Here is a 22,624-nt window from a genome sequence, read left to right as displayed (position 1 = left end):
GATTATTTTCAACAGGACACTGACCCTGCAGGTCTGCATCACACCTTAAGTACCGGTATCATTTTCCATTAATTTTGCCGGCTGTGGTTTTTCGACTGTGTACATTATATTCAGTTACAATCGTGGGACTCAAAGTCGGTTTTGGGTTAATTTGGTGTTTGTGTTACATTTTTTAATGTGGGCGCTTGCGGCTTATACACAGATACGGCTTGTGTAAGTACAAAATGGGTTTTCCTCTTAAAATGTGGTGGGTGCGGCTTATAATCAGGTGCGCTCTATAGTCCGGAATTTACGGTAATAGTGCATCTCGTTCGAGTGTTTGATTTATTTTCAAGGTTAAAAGAAAAGACACTTGATGAGTAAACAGATTTTTTTTTTTTTTTTTGCAAAACGAAAACCCATCCTGTTTCTCAAGCTTTTCTTCCTCATTTTCTTGCTCTTCCGCTAGTTTTGTCCTGATTGATAGTTTGACTCTTGATGTAAAGACTTTTAAAATCTAATAACGATTTACAAAGAAAAAAAAAGTCTGGTTTTGTGTTGGCCCAGGCTTACCGTAGCATGGCAAATGGTCAGGAAGCCGTTTTTCACTGAACATTTCCTCTTCTGCCAAACTTTTCTCAGCCTGAGTGAGACAATAAAGTTAGCGTTGGACGGCGGTTGCAAAAAACAAAACTCACCCTTCGCTCCTTTTGGACAAAACCCCGGAGCGTTCTGTCCCATGCGCTTTGTTGCCCTGCAGTTGATGCAAACTATATCCTTGCTTCTGTTTAGCTGGAGCATCCTATTAAAAACACAGATACAGAGTCACTTAGGGGTCCCAAGTGGGTCTCCATTGGCCGACTGGGATGCCGATTGAACCTCTTTACTCTCCGATTGCAACGATGCCTTTAGGACGTCTCGGAGCTGAGTTAGCTGTTTTCTCTCGCCGTCCTGCGTCTGTTTGATCTGCGCCATTGAGCACCAACATACTCATACTTCATATTCCTAATCAGAAGTTAAAGTTCACCCGCGAGTGATGACGACATCCTCACCGCTGTCAATTCAGACGTCATTTTCTCCACGGAGGGTTTGAGGCTCTCCACGGCAGTCAGTCCATCCTGGAAGAAACTGGGTGCGTATGTGGAAATGGGGTTGGATTTAAATATAAATATGAAATAAATTGATAGAATAATCCATTCAAAGCCCTGAGGTATAGTATAGATAGGCCAATGGGATAGGCAGGCCAATAGGCAGAGATAGATAGCTAGGTAGGCTATAGACGTTGGATTTTTTTTTATCAGTCTCAAACAATATGTACCCGTCCATCTATCAATCTATCCATTATCTGCACCGCTTATCCACAGTAGGGTCGCGGGGATGCTGGAGCCCATCCCAGCTATCTTCAGGCAGTGGGCAGGGGACACCCTGAACTGGTTGCCAGCCAATCGCAGGGCACACAGGGACAGACAACTCACTCGCTCATTCACACCTAGGGACAATTTGGACCGGCCAATCCACCTGAAATGCATGTCTTTGGAATGTGTGCCCAGGGGAAACCCAAGCAAGCGTAGGGAGAACATGCAAACTCCGCACAGGAAGGCTGGTAGCTGGATTTCATCCCATGACCTCAGAACTGTGCCGCGGACGCACTAACCTCTCAGCCGCCGTGTCACACAATATGTCGGGGGTAAAAAAAATACATGAAAGGTCAAAAAAGCAGAGACAGACAAAGGTTTGTCCAACACATTGGGGATTATTGCCAGCTCCCAATACCACAGAAGAGCACACAACAGTACAAGGGACTCCTCTCAACCCAGCCACCACAGGACATGTTCCCTCTTGTGCGCAACACCGGACAGACTTTTTAAGTGCACAATAAAATCAATCCTTCGCACAAAAATCCGGGTTCAAAATTGTGAAATTACTGTAATCCACTAACAAATTTTGCCAGAATCACAGTGCATTCAGGCAAAAACAACGCGAGTTCCCTCTGCGGTGTTTTAAGCGCGGTATTTTGAAGTCAATGTCAGCACAAGATTGAGAAAATTGAAAGCAAGCGTACATGTGAGCTTGAGTTATTGCGAAAGAGAGGCAACAGGTTGTTGGGTTTTTTGGGTATCGGTGTTTGCTTTTAATAAAAAATATAATCATTGTATTTTTTTTTTTATCACCAAGACATTAAAATATAAAGAGAGACAAGTGTGGTTTACTTTGATTATCGCCTACACAGTTAGACTATAGCTACGAGACCTTTCTTTCTTACATGCCTAGATCAATGTTGCCGTGCCAGGTACAATCTCTTCATAGCTCTTTCAGCTCGGCTTACTCTAAGAACCTGTTCTTTCGGCTCCCAAACAGCTTTTCAGATTGTTTTTGGTGCTTTCCTTCGTGTAACATTAGTCACAAAATGACATAAAAAAGGAAAAAATCTTGCAAAAAAAAAAAAAAGGAAAAATAGACAAGTATGAAAAAAAACAAACGAAAAAAAGAAGGAAAAAGCGAGAGAAAAAGGAAAAAAAAGCTAGGAAAAGGAAGTAACAAATAAAATAAAAAAGAAAACTAGAGAACAAAAGAAAAACAAGAAAAAGCTGAAAAAAAAATAAAAGAAAACATTTTTAGAAAAAAACGTTTTGGGGGTCTCTTATAAGTCTTTATTGCGTGTTTATCCTCGAGTGTCAGATCTAATCTTGTAGTAAATAATGCTTACTACATTGTTATCAATGGCAATTAAGACAATTCTAGTTCAAATTCTAATCATTATTATCTGTAGATAATGCAAACTTTCTCTGATGACAATACAAAATTTGGCATATTTTTGCTTCCATACATAGTAACCAGTGACATGCAGTTCTTCCCATTACAATTTACCTCTGGGAAACGCTCCTTTAATTTTTTGCATGACCCATACATAATGTCCATAATGAAGGATTTTTTATTTTATTTAATTGACTACAAGGGATTTTTTACAATCAAATAGAAATTACATTTGAATACAAAAGATATTCACTGGCTGAGCTGTGGGGCGAGGTCATTGTAGCCTTGACAAGAATGATGTTTACAGAAAAACAACAGGAACGGGGACAAGGGCGGACGCCAGAGGAGCCTGTGATGCAAAAAAGGACACATTGTTTGGCTGATAAGCTTTTTTGTTGTGAGTTTTTTAGACGTGGCGGCGCCTTTCAGCGAGGAGGTGGTGAAGCTGGTTCCTGGCCCGCCCATAGGGGGTGGCCGACAGAAGACGGAAAAGAGAGACAAGAGAGCAGAGATCGGAGAGCAGATCTTAGATCGTGAGAAGGAGGCTTGACGAAGACTAATTAGACTAATTCGGCAAAATTTGAGGGAATTCACTTAGTTAAATACTTTAAGAAAATAAATCTGCCCCCATGTGGAAATGCCTGTCTCTTGTCAATATTTTCCCTAAGTTAAGAAAAGAGCATGCATTGTTAGGAGAATGAAGTTTGTGTTTGGTTAACAGAGTCAGATAACTAATTTGACCAATTTGGTAAACGCTACATTTGTAATATAGTTTTTTTCCTAACAATATTCTATATTAATCCCTGCACCAGTCCAAATTTCATAGTGCCCTGTCTAGGTGTAGCATGCACCTGTCCGGGCAGCACGGCAGCGTAGTGGTTAGCGCGTGTGCGGCACAGTTCTAAGGTCTTGGGAACCTCCTGTGTGGGTTCAAATCCAGCTACCGGACTTCCTGTGCGGAGTTTGTATGTTCTCCCCGTGCTTGCGTGGGTTTCCTCCGAGCACTCGGGTTTCTTCCCACATTCCAAAGACATGCATTTCAGGTGGATTGGCCGGTCCAAATTGTCGCTAGGTGTGAATGAGCGAGCGAGTTGTCTGTCTCTGTGTGCCCTGAGATTGGCTGGCAACCAGTTCAGGGTGTCCACTGCCCACTGCCCGATGATTGCTGGGATGGGCTCCAGCACCCCCGCGTCCTATGACCCTCGCTTCATAGGACTATTCCATACAAACTAATGCCAGCTATCGTTAATCACGCGGGAGGAATAAATGCAATGTCAGAGGAAAGCCACCAAAGAGCGGTGTCGGTGGCTTTTTTGAGGAGACTTGTTGAGAACGTGGCAACAATTTCAAGCATTACATCTAAATTTCGAGCACTTTTCAACCCTTGAAAACACAAGATTGAAAATCATACCATACGAATCCCGAGGTATGGTATGGTGGTCGTGTGAGACGTTCAGGGTCTTACTTGCACTGAGCGTGGAAATACTTGATCAGGTTCTGCAGGAAGTCGACGCCTTTCTTCACCTTGATGTCGTTGACTTTCAGAAGGTACTACGAGGAAAACGGCGAGTCGCGTCACTTCCTGTCGCCGTGGAGGAGCGTTTGCGCTCCGACCTACCTCGCACATGTTCAACTGGAAGGCCCGGCGTTCTTTCTCCATCTCCTCGGCGATCTCGCCGCCGCTAAACTCGGTGCGGATCATCCCGTGCTGTTTGGCATGCTCGCGCTTTTCCTTTTCCAGCTTGGAGCTGATGAAGGAGAATGACGGAGACTTTCAAAATAAGAGCGCGGGAGGTTGAAGGAAAGGGAAGCAGTGCTCACAGTTTAGTCTCGTATTCCTTCCAAGCCTTGTCGAACGGCTTCTTGAGGTCCTAAGAGGGATAGTTACATTTTAGTATACACAGGTATGGAGGAGCATTCCTAGCATATGTAGTAATCAATGTTCCCTCTAATTTTCCACAGGTCTGAGCGTTCACACAAAGTCAGTGAGCAACGGCAATCCCAAGTGTGGCAACTAAGTCATTATCAAACATGTCCAAAACTTGACATCAAGTTACATTTTGCTAAGTTTCCGGCAATGCAAAAAAAAAAATTCACTTTTGAATGAATTGACTCATGTACTATTGCAAAACTTGTACGGCCTACAAATGTCATTTGTTCTTACAACAATTCTTTCACAAGATTTTTGCTATCGTTTGACACATGTTGGTTTCAGATCAGGGAATGGTCTAATAATAGTCTGTGCAATAACCTGTGCAGCCCTTTGAGACTCTTTGTGATTAAGGGCTATACAAATAAAAATGACTTGACTAACATTTTGGGGGGCTTATTTAGTCAGTTGCAAGATACAGAACTGTATTTAATCACATTTTTTTTAGTGGAAGTACAATGTTGGCAACAAAATTGACTTGGTATAATTGGAAATTATTTGAATGCAACACACACTTTTTCTTTTTCCCTGTCCTTTTTTCTATTTTTTTTTTAAATTCCTTTAAAAAAATCTCATTGTGTTTATTTTTTCCTAGCTGTTACTTTTTTCTTTTTGTTCTCTATTTACTTTTTTTCTTTTGTTTCTTTCTTTTCTTTTTTTTCTGTATTTTTCCTTCTTTTTTCTCTTCCTTTTGTGTCTTTTTTCTCAGCTTTTCACAACTTTTTCATTTTGGTATTTTTTTCTTTTTTGTTGTATTTCCCTCTCTTCCTTTAAGTAATTTTGTGCACAATTTTACATAATATTTGGTCGTGCAGGGATTAAAGAAGCAAAAACAACCTGAAGAGCCGTTTAGGACCCGAAAGAGCCGGTTCTCTTTAGTGAGCCGAGCCGAAGAAGCCGGTTCTCAAAAAACTCTACTGACTTTACTCAACTTCGTTCTCCTTCGACATTGACTTCAAAATACCGCATTTAGGACACAACGTCAGGGGAACCCTTGTATTTTTACCTTCATGCACTGTAACTTTGACTTAATTCGCTTCTTAATTAGCAATTTCGAGCCCTGATTTTTGTGCGCTGGCTAGATTGTCATGTGCGGTGAGAATGTGCAGGCAGTGCGCGATTGCGCACACGCGCAGCTTAGAGGGAACATTGGTAGTAATATATGTATAAACATAGAAATACCAACAAATATATGTCATATATACATATATAATACATTCAAATGTATTAATCATACGATTCCTTTGTTCAAGTGTCTGTCGGCCCAAGAAAGGGGGAGAGAGTGAGAGATATGACCATCATCCTGCACAAGTACCCAGGTAGGTTACCCAAGATGTAAAAAAAAATACCCCAAAAAAAGCTGACTCTGCTATTTTGGTTGACTGCTTTTTTTTCTCCAGAAAGAAATTCTACTCTCCCATTCCAAAACGACATTAAATATAAACCCCATCTTTTACCGGCAGTCTGCTGTTACCTCCGATGTGAAAACCGCCAAAGAAAAGCTGACTTTGCATTGTTGGTGTTGCTGACAAGGCAGCTCTTCCAGATAAACATTCTACTCTCCCAACCATAACAAGTTTGACCTGATCACAATCTGTCACAAGCCCATCCATCCATTTTCTTCTGCTTAACCAGGGTCAGGTCGCGGGGGCAGCAGCCTTAACAGGGAAGCCCAGACATCCCTATACCCAGCCACTTCTTTCACCTCATTCGACAGGATCATGAGGCATTACCAGGGCAGCCTAAAGACATAGTCTCTCCAGCGTGTCCTGGGTCGTCCCCGGGGCCTCCTGCCGGTGTGACATGCCCGGAACATCTCCCGAGGGAGGCGTCCAAGAGGCATACTTATCAGATGCCCGAGCCACCTCAACTTGCTCCACTCAATGCAAAAGGAGCAGTGGCTCTACATAGAGTACCTCCCGGATGACTGCCACAAGCAATCGGACCTAAAAATGCCCCCCAAAATCTTTTGGTTTTGCTGACTCGGCAGTTGTTCAAAAAATATATTCTCCCTTTCCTGGACTGAATAACATTAAATTAAAACACTATGTCTCACAGACAGTTAGAAGGGTTGGCCTATATGTAGATGATGTCTGTGTATTGTTTGTTGATTCCTTTGCAACATCCACAGCAGCCTGGTCATCTTGGAAGGGGGTAATCCCCTTGTGAGGTTTCTTAATTTCTTCATTTTGAGGTTTTGAGTTTTTCCTTGCCCTCATGGATGGTGTGATAACCCGTACAGACCCCTGAGACGTCTTATGATTAAGGACTATACAAATAAACATGACATGACTATACAGTATGTGAAAAATGGCAAATAAAAGTTGGCTGGTTTTGATGACATTTTTTTCGAGAAAGACATTTCACTCTCCCAGGCCAGAAAGTCTCGAGGTGAATGACCCTGCCGAAAATGTAAATATCACCTAAAAATGCTTTTTTTGTCTCAACGTGGTTGATTTTCTTATGATCATTTATTTATATGACATATATTCGTAGTTATTTATTCACGTATACATTTATTTATACAAAATGGACCTAGAACGCACCCCTTTAACACCACGCAGGTCCCCCTTGAGCAGACTGTCCAGCGGGAAGGAGATAATGTTGTTCATATTCTGGACCTGACGAAACAAGACACACGGCCCGTCAGGGAGTGTTGCTCTGATGAAAAATCGAGGGAGCTCCTTGAGGCTCACCAAGTTTTTAAAGAGCGCCATCAGCTCTTTGCTGAAAACAGCAAACTTGAGGAAAGCGGCGCCCACGGTGGCATCCTCGCCACTCATGCAGTTGTCGCCCAGTTTCTCCATTGCCGACACATACTGGTCCTCATGCTCCACGTGGGCTGCCATGAATAGAAGGTATACAAACACGATTTTAGGTGAAAGGGTGAAGATTTTTTTTCCTTTGAGAGCACTGTGCTCTTAAGACATGCTGGAACATGAGAGGGAATTACAGGAATGTCTTTCACAAAAAACACCTCTGTGTTTAAGGACTTCTTTGTGTGAGAGGCAATTTGGGTGAAGCCCCCCCCGTATTTTCCAGACTATAAGGCACAACTTAATGAAATGAAATGATCTGCATTTATATAGAGCTTTTCAAGTCAAGACTTCCCAAAGCGCTTTACAATGTGCTCCACATTTCCCAATAGCGGCCTTGCAGCCGTGTAAGGCGCTAACCTGCTTATTGGGGGTATTAGGGGTTCAGTGTCTTACCCAAGGACACTTCGACATGTAACACGGACGAGCCGGGATTCGAACTGGGATCCCTTGATCCCAAGACGAGCGCTCTACCTCCTGAGCTACTGCCGCCCCTTCCACAAAGGAAAGAAATTCGATGCATAATTCTTTTCTTTATCCTTTTTTTATTTTTACACGTTCATGTTAGCGTAATCTTTCGTACGGAAGATTACGATAACGCGAACGTACGATTAGCCTGGGTTAGCTTCATGTTTACGTTAAACATTCAAGGTAAACATTCAGGGTGCTGGAACCGATTAAAACGATTTACATTATTTTTAATGGGAAAAATGATTTGGGGGTATTAGGGGTTCAGTGTCTTACCCAAGGACACTTCGACATGTAACACGGACGAGCCGGGATTCGAACTGGGATCCCTTGATCCCAAGACGAGCGCTCTACCTCCTGAGCTACTGCCGCCCTAAAATTTGCCAGAAAGTGCCCTTTGTAATCCAGTCCACATTATACTGTACAACAGAACACAGTAAAGTGATATCAGAAATGCATTATTACCCTAAATTGCGGACGACAAAGCGTACTTGAGTAAAAGCTATATGCTCAAATTTAAGAACGAAACTCAATTTTGTCTTCGTAAGAGACTCACCAGATTTAAAGCCGCATGTTTCATCAGCCATAAAAACGTAATAATTATCGTCCATTTCTTACATTTTAGTGCCATTTTCAGCTGCGTCTTTCAGTTCTTCTCAGAGTTGTTTACGTCGCGTGTTTTCGGATCAGGTGATCATTTAAGATGGCGATAACAAAAATGAGCATGTATCTACTATTGAGCCGAAAGAGGGGTCATATATAAAAGCGTGTTCTTTATAATGTTTTTAAATTTTATTTGCACAACAGTTCCCACAGATAGAAGGTGCAGGGTTGTCCGCCATCTTGCTACTACGGGGACCCAAAAACCTCAAAAAGGCTGGGCAAAAAATTGAGAAAATTGGTGTGCTTTGGTCATTTTAAGTCTCCATAGTTTGTAATCTTCCTTGTGCTTTATAGCAGTGGTCCGATACCTTTCCTGCACCACGGACTGGTTTAATGTCTGACGGCCCAATAATAAAAGGAAAATGTGTGTTTACATGAATAAATACAGTATAAGGAAAAAGTAAGGCAACTTTGGGCTTTCTGTGCAGTCTGGTTACAGTGGTTGCTAACCACTGTTGTATAACACTTGTTTTCAATTGCACTACAATACAGTGACATCCACTGGTCAGATATTACACAGTGTCCCTTTAAAAAAATGGGGGAAAAAAAGCCTATACCTAGCCCTGACGTGTACACGGACTTCACGGCCTTCTTCAGCTTGGACAGGACCGAGCGCTCCAGATCTAAAACCTAGAAGACACATAAGAGCAGAACTCAACAAGATGCAAGAAATAAGAAGTGGCGTCCTCCCTGCACCGCCAAAATGAAGAAGTTTAACTTCCTGTCATGATGTAACTCTACGTCTCACTTCCTGTCAACGTTAAAAAATTTGGACTATCACCAATCAACAGGCTTGGGGAGTAACGGAACACATTTACATTTTTTATGTAAAAAATTGAATTGTATTCCCTTACAGTTACGAACAAAGACATGAATCACAGGTATATTTAGTAAAATCAGGATTATTTTTGCAGGGTTAACATTTCATTTCATGAGAAGGAAATTAAATGTTTGAGATGAAGTGTTTGAGGAGTATGTTAGGAGTGACGAGATTGGATAGATTGAGAAATGAAATTGTGAGAGACAGAACTGGAGTAGTAGTGGAACTGAGCAAGCGTGTGGATATGAGAGTACTCGGTTGGTTTGAACACATTGAGAGGATGGATGAGGAGCGAATGTTGAAGAGGATCTACAGAGCAGAAGTCAATGGAAGGAAACCAATAGGAAGGCCGCGATTGACGTGGATGGATGGTGTTATGAGTAGACTGGAGGAAAGAGGTCTAAATATAGTGGAAGCTAGAGCTCTTGTTGGTGATAGGAATGAATGGAGCTGTTGTAGAAGAATAGTGGGGTGTTTAGACGTGTTCTAAAGGATGGGCAGGGCACCCGTATGATGCGGCAGGGGTAAACCAGTGAAAACTGTCGGGCCCTGCTGTTGAACAGAAGAGTGTGTTGGAGGGACAAAAGCATGACTGACTTGGGTGTCAAGGTGCTTAACTTGTGTGGGTGTTTGGGCATTTGGGTTGGCCATGGTCCAAAATTTTTGTGTGTGTTTTTTGCTACTTTTTCCCTTTTTTATTTTCTTTGTTTTTGTATGTGTTGGTCTTGCTGTCGGTCACCCCTCTCGAGAGATATAGATAGATAGATAGATAGATAGATAGATACTTTGTTCATCCCCGAAGGGAAATTCACATTTCCAGCAGCATCCCTGAGCTGAGAACAATCGAGAACAATCGAAAATAACACGGGAGCTGCTGGAGTGGCTGCCATTCGTGACGGCGCCGGAAGAAAAGATTCAATTTGAATCATGTACAAACAAACAAACAATTGAATCATGTACAAACAATTCATGTTTCAATAAGTGGAGTGTTAATAAAATGGGGGGAAAATAATTTCTGATACTGATATAACCAGGTAAAACTAATTTTAAGTTACCTGTCCAAATGAATGTATATGACCAGGGTAGATAGATAGATAACATTTCATTTACAGGTATATTTACATAAAGCGTTGATAGACAAATGGTGTCATCATATGTCCTAGTTTAGGCACAAATGATATGATATAATTTACTGTAAATAAACCCTAAATGACAATATTTACATTTGAAATTGTATTTTTTGCAAGGGAGGCATTTTAAACACTCGCATTAGACAAAGGAGGACAACCAGTCAATCTGAGATGAATGGACAGCCTCGTAAATCTCAACGTTGTCGAGAGCTTTAGCGTCCCAGTTTCAAATACGTAAAACTTGAATTTAGACACAAGCAGGGTTGGGTAGGGTTACTTTAACTGGATTACTTTCAATTACTTTTGGATTACTCCAATACCAAATATGCTAATAAAAGACAAAAGAAACTAAATATGAATCAAATGAGTACATTTTGTGCAGGCTTGGGGAGTAACGGAATACATGGAACGGCAAAAATGATGTTGGCAAGCTGTTTGGATTTATTTTCATTTTGTTTCTGTCGCATTTGATGTTCGTTTTGACGGAGATCAAAGAGATCAAAGCCAGGAGAGAAAGCTTACCACGTGTTGCGAGTCATCATTTTATTCATATTTAGTTTCTTTTGTCTTTTATTAGCATATTTGGTATTGGAGTAATCCAAAAATAATTGAAAGTAATCAAGTTAAAGTAACCCTACCCAACCCTGGACACAAGACATCCCAGAGTTTGTTGGAACTTTAGAAATGGATTGTGTATAAATCAATATTGGGTTCTTAATGTACTCATGATGGGAACTAAAGCAGGGCATTTATTTTCTGCCACTTTATTTTTGCCCAATAAACTATGTGGTTGAAATTGGAGCACTTTTTGGTAGGATTTACAAGCAACTACATGACAGTGGATTCCTCTTTTTCTTTTTCAAGGTTACATCGTTTATTTATCTTAAACCAAATTTATAAATTTTCTTGACACTTAGTTTCTTCAGTCTTATTGGCGTATTTGATATTGGAGTACAGTGGAACCTCGGTTTTCGAACGCCACTCAGTTCGAACAAATCGGTGTCCGACCAAAAATTTTGAGAAATTCTTGCTTCGCTGTTCGGTCCAAAAATCGGAGTTCGAACGCCGGTAATGCGTGAGTGTGTACGCTAGGGTGCGATGCTGAGCGGCGTACGGGTGTTTTAGCTCCTTATTATGCCTCCGAAGAAAGTCAGTGCAAGCAGCAAAGTTGCTACAGGTGAAAAAAGAAAAGTAGTGCGTACAACTATTGCATTTAAGAAAGAAATAATAGCCAAATATGAAGGAGGTGTGCGAGCGCCTTCTGCTGACCACCACAAAGGTAAGAAATCCTATTCATAAGATTACGATAACGCGAACGTACGATTAGCCTGGGTTAGCTTTATGTGGGTTTTGGAACGGAGCCCAACTTTCAGGGTGTTGCAACGAAGCCCCCTTTCCAATGAACCGCTCACCACTTGTTGTGGAGAGCCGGGTGCTAAATGACTTGTAAACGACCTGATTTTTTTTATTTGTACACGTTCATGTTAGCGTAATCTTTTGTACGGAAGATTACGATAACGCGAACGTACGATTAGCCTGGGTTAGCTTTATGTTTAGGTTAAACATTCAAGGTAAACATTCAGGATGTTGGAACGGATTAAAACGATTTACATTACTTTTAATGGGAAAAATGATTTCGGTGATCGAACAAATCGGTTTTCGAACAGGGTTCTGGAACGGATTATGGTCAAGAACCGAAATTTCCACTGTAATCCAAAAGTAATCTTTACGTTAATGCAATATTCTGGTAGTGTACTTGTATTACGTTACTGTTTACAGGGTTCATCCACCTTTTTCATGGCCGAATTCAAGCACTTTTTAAGGACTTTCAAAGCCAACTTTTCTATTTCTTCCGTACCAATAAAATAAGAAATTCGATGTATAACATGTATTTCCCCAAATGCATCCGCAATTTGCATATGTGATTTTTAGTCTTGCGTGTGCGGGTTGTAGGGGCACTATTTCCTGTGGTGTGTCTTGGGCATGTACAGCCTGGTAGCGCTCATTCCTCTCCAGTACAACTAATATTTCTACCCGGTCTCAAACCGAGGACCTTTTGCGTGTTAGACGAGTGTGCAAACCACTGCACTATGGAAACACGCATTTATGAAGACATACGATTTTCAGATCTTGAGTACATCACGGCTATATTTGTAGATCTGCAAAATGTGTGTATAAATATGTATTTATTTAACAAATCTGATTGGTTAAAAATGAATAATAATACGTAGTAATATTTAGCTTACATTTTCAGTTGCTACCTTCTATTTTTGCATGGCCCATAATAAATGTCTATACAGTGGAACCTCGGTTCTCGACCATAATCTGTTCCAGAACCCTGTTCGAAAACCGATTTGTTCGATCACCGAAATCATTTTTCCCATTAAAAATAATGTAAATCGTTTTAATCGGTTCCAGCACCCTGAATGTTTACCTTGAATGTTTAACGTAAACATGAAGCTAACCCAGGCTAATCGTACGTTCGCGTTATCGTAATCTTCCGTACGAAAGATTACGCTAACATGAACGTGTAAAAATAGAAAAATCAGGTCGTTTACAAGTCATTTAGCACCCGGGTCTCCACAACAAGTGGTGAGCTGTTCATTGGAAAGGGGGCTCCGTTCCAACACCCTGAATGTTGGGCTCCGTTTCAACACCCTGAATGTTTACCTTGAATGTTTAACATAAACATGAAGCTAACCCAGGCTAATCGTACGTTCGCGTTATCGTAATCTTACGTACAAAAGATTACACTAACATGAACGTGTACAAATAAAAAAAAGGATAAAGAAAAGAATTATGCATCGAATTTCTTACCTTTGTGGTGGTCAGCAGAAGGTGCAGGTGGACGGTAGGGAGAGGATCAGACACACACCTCCTTCATATTTTGCTATTATTTCTTTCTTAAATGCTTGCACTGACTTTCTTCAGAGGCATAATTAGGGGCTAAAACACTTGGTACACCTATATTAAAAGCGAAAGCAAAACGAAGCGCGTCCGCACGCGATAACAGTTGGTCAGGAAAAGAGCCATCTACACCCGTACGCCGCTCAGCATGGCACCCTAGCGTACGCACTCACGCATTACCGGCGTTCGAACTCCGATTTTTTGACCGAACAGCGAAGCAAGAATTTCGCGAAATTTTGGCTCGGACTGAGAGGCGTTCGAAAACCGGGGTTCCACTGTAATTATGTATATTCCTTACAATAATACACATTTTAAAGAGCCTTGTTGATGTATAGCATGCACTAGTCCTCTTAGGTGCGACCTGTAGGGGGCGATGATGCTTTATTGGACAACGTCATTCAAACTAATGCCAGCAGCCGTCAATCACAAGAGAATAAGGAATGCAATGGCAAAGCAAAGCCACCAGGGAGAAATATCGTCGTCGTTTTTAAGGAGACAAGTAAAAACATGGCAACAGTTCCAACAGGGTTAACACACCTTTTTCAAGGTACAATTCAAGCACTTTTTAAAGGACTTTCAAAGCCGATTTTCCAATTTCTCCAGTACCATTAAAAGACCAATTCGGGTGTGAATCATGCATTTTGGAGATCCACAAATATATTAGCAATTTACAGATGTGATTTTTAAGCTTGCATGCGCATTATGGCGGCAACAACTAATCGATGAAATTGATTACAATCGATTTTTAAAAGTTGCCCTGCGATTGGCTGGCAACCAGTTCAGGGTGTCCCCTGCCCACTGCCCGATGATTGCTGGGATGGGCTCCAGTAACCCCGCGACCCTACTGAGGATAATCGGTGCAGCTAATGAGATGAGATGAGATTTTTAAAAGCATAGGCAATTATTTAGATCATCGGTTTGTTGTATCACGTGATTAACGAGTCACCAAGTACGTTGTGACGCTGGGAGTTGTACGACCGCTTTGGTCCTGCAGAGGGCGCCAAGACTGTTTTCATTTTAAAAAAAAGGTATTTTACTTTTTTATTTTAATCCTATAAATTGAAAGTTGCATCATTACAACACAATATCGGCATGAAAGTTTCGACTTTGTGACGTTTGACTGTTTTATCATGATATAAAGTTAACAATTTAAGGGAACAGACAGTGCTGCAGATATACGAGAGAAAAAAAAAGGTAAATAAAATAAGAAAAATAAAACTTTTTTTTAACTCTACACAAGGGGCAGATTGTTGAGCATATATCATTTTCATATTGTATGTATAGCATTCATTTTTAGGTATTTTTGTTCCTGTTGTTTTGTGAAATATGTTTCTATCTTTCCAAAACTTTAATATTTGAATAAAAAGGAGTCAATTAAACACAGATATCCGATTCATTGACACTTTATAAGACAAAGCCCTACAAACTTATGCCAGCTGCTGTTAATTACGAGGGAAGGAGAAACACAATGGCAAAGCAAAACCACCAGAGTAGTGTCGCGTCATTTTAGGCCACAGGTGTCAAACAGGCGGCCCACAGGCCAGATCAGGCCCGCTAAGGGATTGAATCCGGCCCGCGAGACAACACACAGAGAAGCGCAAGAGAAAAACGAGCTGCAGGTTGAAATAGGTCAACTTGATGTTGCCAAAGCCAGGTGCCTCTGTACTTGTATTTATTTATCTTTCTCTCTTTCTCTCTCTCTATTTTCCACCCCTTTTCTCCCACTCTGTCTCTTTCACTCTCTGTGTCTCTCTTTTTCTCTTCCTTTGTTGCCGTTTGTCTCTTTCTCTCTCTGTGTCTTTTTAACTTATTTTGCTCTAACTTCCTTTTTACCTTTACCCTATTTTCTCTTTCTCTCTTCCTACCCTTTGCGCTTTCTTTTCTCTTTTCTCTCCTTCTGTCTTTCTATTTCTCTTTGGATTTCTTTCTTCCTCTCCCTTTCTTTTCCCGCTCTCTCACAACTTTTTATCTCTTTTGTTTCTCACGCTCTCTCCCTTTTTTTCTTTCTTTGAAATGAAATGATCTGCATTTATATAGCGCTTTTCAAGTCAATGACTTTGTCCCGCCTTATCCCATTTTCCCTCCCTCTTTCTCTTATTTCTTTATCAATCTTTTTTTTTCTCTTTAATCCACTAGTCTGGCCCCCGACAGAATATTTGTTCTATCGTGTGGCCCCAGAGTTAAAATGAGTTTGACACCCCTGTTTTAGGCAGACTTGTTGAGGAACATGGCAACAATTTCAAGCATTTACAAGCACCTCACCGAAACATTTCAAGCACTTTTAAATCCTTGAAAACACAACATTGACATTTAACCGTTTTCAAGGATTACAAGCACCAGTACGAACACTGTGATTACATTTTCGAACAAGTAACTGTAGCGCATTTCGTTTTCAAAGAAACCTTCCCATTATTGAACATTATATTAATCATTGAGAGTTTCACCCACTGAATTACGAACAATGCCTTGCTCAAAGGCTGTGTTGTGTTGTGTATATAACACAAAACATAAGTGACATGAGGGGGGACCTCCTATGAAAGAATCCCGACATGTTGTGAGTCAAGCCCATTCGATTCAAACAAGCCCCCCGTCCCTTGTGAGTGTGTGCGCGACCTCCTCCAAGGCGTTGACGGTGTTCCGGCAGTGCGTCATTCGCGTGGAGAAATTGGAGGTAGTGGGCGCCTTGTAGTCGTCATTACACTCCCCGATAAACTCGGTGACGCTCAGTAAGTCCGGCATGGTTGCGGTCCACAGTCCCAACCCGGAAGAGACGCACGGGAGTGACGTCACGCAAACTCAGGTGGGGCCCGTGTGGCACACCTGACCTCGCCAAATGGCGGAATCGCTCAGAAACAGCAAAATCGTGCGGAACACTTTCAAGTACACTTCTTTTAACTTTTTTAAGTTGGTACGCCCACAAGACGTGCTGCTCTGTCGTCTTTTTTTTACAACTTCTCGTTTTTCTTCTTCTTTTTTTTTTAAAGTGGGTGACTGAAAGGAAAAATGAGGTGCTTGCGCAGACAAGCGGCCGTCGGAAGCACAACGTAAACAACCTCTACAGAAATCCCTCGTTTTTCGCGGAGGCTGCGTTTCAAAAAGGCCACGGGATGATCAAAACCCTCAAAGTAGAAATCTGTGGTGTGATCTGAATGTCATATCGTTTTTTACCACTAGAGAGCGTGAATGAGTGCCGCTGCAGTTGTTTACATCAGTGATGTTGAGCTTTACGACCAGTGTTCCCTCTAAGCTGCGCGCGTGCGCAATTGCGCACTACTCGCACATTCTCAGCGCACAAGAAAATCTAACCAGCGCACAAAAATGAGGGCTCAAAACTACAAATTAAGACATGCTGGAACTCAAGTCAAAGTTACAGTACATGAGGGTAAAAATTCACGGGTTCCCCTGACGATGTGTCCTAAATGCGGTATTTTGAAGTCGAGTCGAAGGAGAACGAAGTTGAGTAAAGTTAGTAGAGTTTGTTGGGGAATCGGCTTCTTCGGCTCGGCTCACTAAAAGGAACCGGCTCTTTTGGGTCCTAAACGGCTCTTCAGGTTGTTTTTGCTTCTTTAATCCCAACATGACCAAATATTATGTAAAACTATGCACAAAATGACTTAAAGGAAGGGGGGAATAGAACAAAAAAGAAAAAAATATCAAAATGAAAAAGTAGTGAAAAGCTGAGAAAAAAAGAAAGAAAAGGAAGAGAAAAAAAGGAAATATTTAGAAAAAAGCCAGCAAAAAAGAAAAGAAAGAAATGCAGGAAAAAAGTAAATAGAGAACAAAAAAAAGTAACAGCTCGGAAAAAATAAACACAATGAGAAAAAAAAGTATTAAAAAAACACGGAAAAAAGTTGAAAAAGTTTGTGTTGCATTCAAATAATTTCCAATTATATTAAATGAATCGTGTTGCCAACATTGTCCACTAAAAAATGTGATTAAGTACAGTTCTGTATCTTACAAGCGAATAAATAATCCCCCAAAAATGTTAGTATTATGCGACAAAATATATCAGGAAATAAAAAGAAACGGATATCTTGTGAAAGAATTGTAAGAACAAACGACGTTTATAGGCCGTACAACCTTTGCAATAGTACATGAGTCAATTCATTCAAAAGAGAAAAATCATTTTGCATTGCCGGAAACTCAGCAAAATGTAACTTGATGTCAAGTTTTGGACATGTTTGATAATAATTTAGTTGCCACACTTGAGATTGCTGTTGCTCACTGTTGTTTCATGCGCTGCTCACCGACTTTGTGTGAACGCTCAGACCCCTGGAAAATTACAAGGATCATTGTTTACGACATGTTGTGATGTTGGGGATTCTGGTAGTTGCTAAGTAAACAAGTGTTCATCTCCATTATTGAGTAAAGTCATGACAAGTCAAGTCATGTTTATTTGTGAAGCCCTTAATCACGAGGAGTCTCAAAGGGCTGCACAGACCACATATTATTACAAACCACAGACTATTATGACACCACACCCTGATCTAAAACCTACATGAGGGCAAGGAAAAACTCAAAACCTTAACACGAGAAAAATGAAGAAACCATGAGAAGGGACTGCACATGAGGTAATCCACCTTCCATCATAAGATATAGAATATAAGTGTGTTTTAAGCCTAGATTTAAACAGTTCCACTGAGGTTGCAGGGGGAAGAACATTCCAAAACATCAAGGCCCGAATGGAGAACGCTCACGAACCTGCGGATTTCTTCTTGGCTCTTGGGATCACTAGTAGACCAGCATTTTCAAAGAAAAGGCTCCGAACCGTAACATACATCCGAGAGTGTTTGTGTCTTGATTAAAGTATATTAAACTATCAAACACTAATAATAATTCACTCAAAATTCTATGTGGCCACTCCTTCAGAATAACTAAAATGGGAGTATAATCTGATTATTATAAATTTATGCCGTGCTCCGAAAAAGGTTGGACGCGTTTTGAAAAAGGACAAACTCGTCTCTTAATGTCACGACCAGAACGGAATCAGGACCCAGTTGTGTAACGTTTACCACAAGTTTTATTGAAAAAAGCGCCCGCGATCCGGTGCTTGCTGGAGGAGTGAGGCGAGCCGCTCACAAAATCGGATCTTGATCCGAATACGGAAGGGGATCTTCCGTAGCGGGAGATGGCGGTGTCAAGGACCGAAAAACAGGTTGATAGGAGAGCCAAAACGTGGTCAGATTAAAAAACAGGTCATAAGCCGGGACGGGAGAGCAGACGTGGTCGGAATCAAAAACAGGTCGTAGCCGGAGACAAATAAATAATAATTTATTAATAATAATAATTTCCTTTTGTATTGTCATTCTTTGTAACAATGTACACAGAACGAAATGTCGATACACCTGACCCGTTGTAAATGGGGAGATCAGGAACGGACAGGTGGAAAAAAGGGTGCAAAAACGGGACAGGTAGGAGTCAGGGTCAAAAATGCTTGCCTTGTAACAACAGAGTTCGCTGACGGACTGACAAAAGAAGAGTGACAGGACTGGGCTTAAAATGGGACAGGGAACCAATCAGATAGCCCGCAGCGGCTGGCGCCAAATGAGCAGGCACAGGTGATCCAAATCGGTAATCATGACACTTCAATTTAATTGGTCGATCGATTATTTGTGAAAATAGACAAAACCTTCATATAGTTATTTATTTTTTAACCCCTTAGCATTTCCACTGTACTCGTATTTCTTTCTCTCTCTCTCTCTCTCTCTCTCTCTCTCTCTCTCTCTCTCTCTCTCTCTCTCTCTCTCTCTCTCTCTCTCTCTCTCTCTCTCTCTCTCTCTCTCTCTCTCTCTCTCTCTCTCTCTCTCTCTCTCTCTCTCTTTCTTTCTTTTCCACCCCTTTTCTCCCACTCTGTCTCTTTCACTCTCTGTGTCTCTTTTTTTCTCTTCCTTTGTTGCTCTTTGTCTCTTTCTCTCTCTGTGTCTTTTAACCTATTTTGCTCTAACTTCCTTTTTTCCTTTTCTCTCTTTTATCTCTCTCTTCATACCCTTCATGCTTTCTTTTCTCTTTTCTCTCCATCTGTCTTTCTATTTCTCTTTGGATTTCTTTCTTCCTCTCCATTTCTTTTCCCGCTCTCTCACAACTTTTTATCTCTTTTGTTTCTCACGCTCTCTCCCTCTCTCTCTGTTTCTTTCTTTGTCCCGCCCTCTCTCTCCTTTTCCCTCCCTCTTTCTCCTATTTCTTTATCTTTCTTTTTCTTTCTCTTTAATCTGCTAGTCCGGCCCCTGACAGAATGTTTGTGGCCCCCGAGTTAAAATGAGTTTGACACCCCTGGTCCAAAACAAAATACCAGAAAACTGTAGTATAACTATTTCTGTGTGTTTCAACTCAGATGACTTGTAGTGATTATTTCACTTTGGGACAAAACTTGAGAGTCTAACCTTTCAAAAGAGACCAAAAGCGTCCATATTCTCCAAATGGTTCAGAAACCGGGCAGCACGGCGTCGCAGTGGTTAGCGGGTGTGCGGCACAGTTCTGAGGTTATGAGATTGAACCTTCCTGTGTGGAGTTTGCATGTTCTCCCCGTGCTTGCGTGGGTTTCCTCCGGGCACTCTGGTTTCCTCCCACATCTCAAAAACATGCATGTCAGGTTAATTGGCCGGTCAGAATTGTACCTAGGTGTCCCCTGCCCACTGCCCGAAGGTAGCTGGGATAGGCTCCAGCACCCCCGCGACCCTACTGAGGATAAGCGGTGAAGACAATGGATGGATGAATGGGTTCAGTAACAGCATTTAATTGACTTTGGGTACGTCTTGGGTTGGGATTTTAGGTCATTTAAGGGGTAAAATACTCTCTTATACATTGAAAGTAGAGAACAAACCCAATTTACAGGATCATGCATTTGTTTAAAGGTGGGGTGTGTAGGTTGAGGTTACCTTGAAGCACAGGTGTCAAACAGGCGGCCCGCGGGCCGGATCAGGCCCACTAGGGGATTGGATCCGGCCCGCGAGACAACACTCAGAGAAGCACAAGAGAAAGAGAGCTGTAGGTTGAAATAGGTCCACTTGATGTTTCCAAAGCCAGGTGCCTCTCACAAACGCTGCACTTGTATTTCTCTCTCCCTCTAATCTCTCTCTCTCTCTCTCTTCTTCCATTTTTCTCTCACTCTCTCTCTCTCTCTCTCTTTCACTCTCTCTGTCTCTTTTTCTCTTTCTTTGTTCCTTTTTGTCTCTATGTCTTTTTACCTTCTTTTGCTCTCTCTTCACTTTTTCCTTTACTCTCTTTCTCTCTCTCTCTTGCTTTCCCCTTCCGTGTTTCCCCTATCTCTCTTTCTCTCCTCTCTTTCTCTCTGTCTCTCTTCTCTCCTCTTTTTCTCACTTTCTATTTCTCTTTGGATTTCATTCTTTTTCTTTCTTTCCTCCTCTCTCACTATTTCTGTTTTTATCTCTTGTTTCTCCCTCTCTCTCCCTCTCTCTCTCTCTCTCTTTCTTTTTTTGTCCCACCCTCTCTACCGTTCTCTCACTGTCTTTCTCTTATTTCTCTCTCTTTTTTTCTTTGTCTCTAATCTACTAAACCGGCCCCCGAGAGAATGTTTGTTCTATCATGTGGCCCCCGGGTTAAAATGAGTTTTACACCCCTGCCTTAAAGGGACAGTATGTAAGTGTCACGGTTGCCATGGCGCCCAATTGGCTTTGCCTGTGTGGCGCCAGCTGCGGCTCGTCGACAAATTGGGTTTCCGTCTGTTTAAGCTCAGTGCTCTCACTCTTCCTTTGTCAGTCTGTCAACGAACCTCTGCCCCGCGAGACGTGGGTTCTGACTCGGTCCTGTTTCCTGTTCGGTATTGTTCCCGTTTATTTTGTCCTGTTTAATATCGGTTTCCAGTTTAGTTCCCTTAATTGCGGTGCAATGTGTTACTTTTCTGTCCTAGACATTTCCCGGCTGATTCTGCCAAACTTGTTCCCTTGGCTGTGGCTTTGCATGACCAGACCTGGGCAACCCGGTCCACAAGGGCCGCATGCCTCGCATGTTTTGGGAGTTTTTTCTTCTTCAACTCAAGTGACACAAATTATGAGGTTGTTAACAAGCTGCAGACGGAGCTTGGAATCACCTGCATAGGAGCAGAGAACTCTTAAAAATTAGGCAGGACATGTGACCCTCGAGTACCGGAGTGCCCAGTTCTGGGCTAAATGGTGGATGGTGACAGTGGGAATCTCGTCCATCCATTCATGCGCGTGTTTAATTAGATGACGAGGCATTTGTCATTGTTAATGTAGCAGTTTACACGAACTTCATTGAATTTCTTCACTTTAACATTCAAAGCACTGGGCAGAATTCACATCAATACCGATGCTTTGCTTTGATTTAACAGTCGGATTCCCTGGTCTGCACTAGTTTTAAGCCAGCTTTTAGGCGCCTGCGAGTGACACCCTCGCAACCATCTACCTCACGAAAAATAATACATAAACAAGGAAAGCATGAGCTGCATTGTATTGCAAGCCGTAGTGTTTAAAATGTAGAAAAAAAGTAGTGGCTTGAAGTCCAGGGTTTACGGTAATCTACATTAAAAGTCGTAACTTTCGATTGATCTTTCAAATTAAAAGTTGGAAACATAATGAAGGATTTTATACATTTGACTATAAAGGATTTTATACGAGTGAATACAAGTTACATTTATTGAGTGCAATGAAGATTTTCACTGAGTAGGCTTAAGTTCAATGAGCAGTGAAAGTTCAGGGCACCCTGGTCTGGTAGGAAATATTGTTTATAGAAATGGCCGGAACAGGACGTGAGGCTGATAATCAGCGCATCCAGACGCGGAGGGGCCCTGATGACGGAGGATGGCAGGCGATGTTTTGAGAAACGCTCTGCTGTTTTGAGTTTTCAGACATTGAGGCGAGGTGGTGGAGCCCACGTGGGGCTTCCCTGGCACGCCCATGGGAGGAGCCGGGACACCATCTTGCGGAAAGACGTGGGCCGAGAGAAGAAGGCTGGAGGACTTCAGAAAAGGCTTCCCAGAGACTCCAACGACACTAATTCGACTAATTCATCCGTTTTCAATGGAGTACACTTAGTAAAATTGCTAATGAAATTAAATCTGCCCCCGTGTGAAAATGTCGACTTTTCTTGTTCATCTTTTCCATCAAGAAACGAGCGCGCATTGTTGGGTGGATGTAGGTTGTGTTGGGTAATTGAGTCAGATAACTAATTCGAACGATTT

At 41.7% G+C, this 22,624-nt stretch overlaps 1 protein-coding gene across 1 annotated transcript in view; it reads right to left on the bottom strand.

Moving 5' to 3' along the window:
• The window catches only part of LOC148346433 (arf-GAP with SH3 domain, ANK repeat and PH domain-containing protein 2-like), a 49,622-nt gene extending 33,278 nt beyond the window's left edge, over nucleotides 1-16,344 (bottom strand). The window contains exons 1-11 of the mRNA XM_088325068.1: nucleotides 16,081-16,344; nucleotides 9,168-9,240; nucleotides 7,360-7,505; nucleotides 7,210-7,284; nucleotides 4,555-4,604; nucleotides 4,352-4,481; nucleotides 4,199-4,284; nucleotides 1,032-1,107; nucleotides 859-945; nucleotides 678-781; nucleotides 553-622 (exon numbers count right to left, since the gene is read on the bottom strand). Of these exons, the coding sequence (XP_088181194.1) occupies nucleotides 553-622; nucleotides 678-781; nucleotides 859-945; nucleotides 1,032-1,107; nucleotides 4,199-4,284; nucleotides 4,352-4,481; nucleotides 4,555-4,604; nucleotides 7,210-7,284; nucleotides 7,360-7,505; nucleotides 9,168-9,240; nucleotides 16,081-16,206 (1,023 nt within the window). The 5' untranslated portion in view covers nucleotides 16,207-16,344. The remainder of the gene's footprint in view (nucleotides 1-552; nucleotides 623-677; nucleotides 782-858; nucleotides 946-1,031; nucleotides 1,108-4,198; nucleotides 4,285-4,351; nucleotides 4,482-4,554; nucleotides 4,605-7,209; nucleotides 7,285-7,359; nucleotides 7,506-9,167; nucleotides 9,241-16,080) is intronic.
• Between the last annotated feature and the right edge of the window lie 6,280 nt (nucleotides 16,345-22,624).

Source organism: Urocampus carinirostris, chromosome 20 (genome assembly GCF_059441175.1).
Source record: "Urocampus carinirostris isolate Australia breed hairy pipefish chromosome 20, RoL_Ucar_1.0, whole genome shotgun sequence".
Taxonomy (NCBI): Eukaryota; Metazoa; Chordata; class Actinopteri; order Syngnathiformes; family Syngnathidae; genus Urocampus; species Urocampus carinirostris.
The sequence above is the reverse complement of the archived record's forward strand: the minus strand, read 5'-3'. Positions and strand labels throughout refer to the sequence as shown.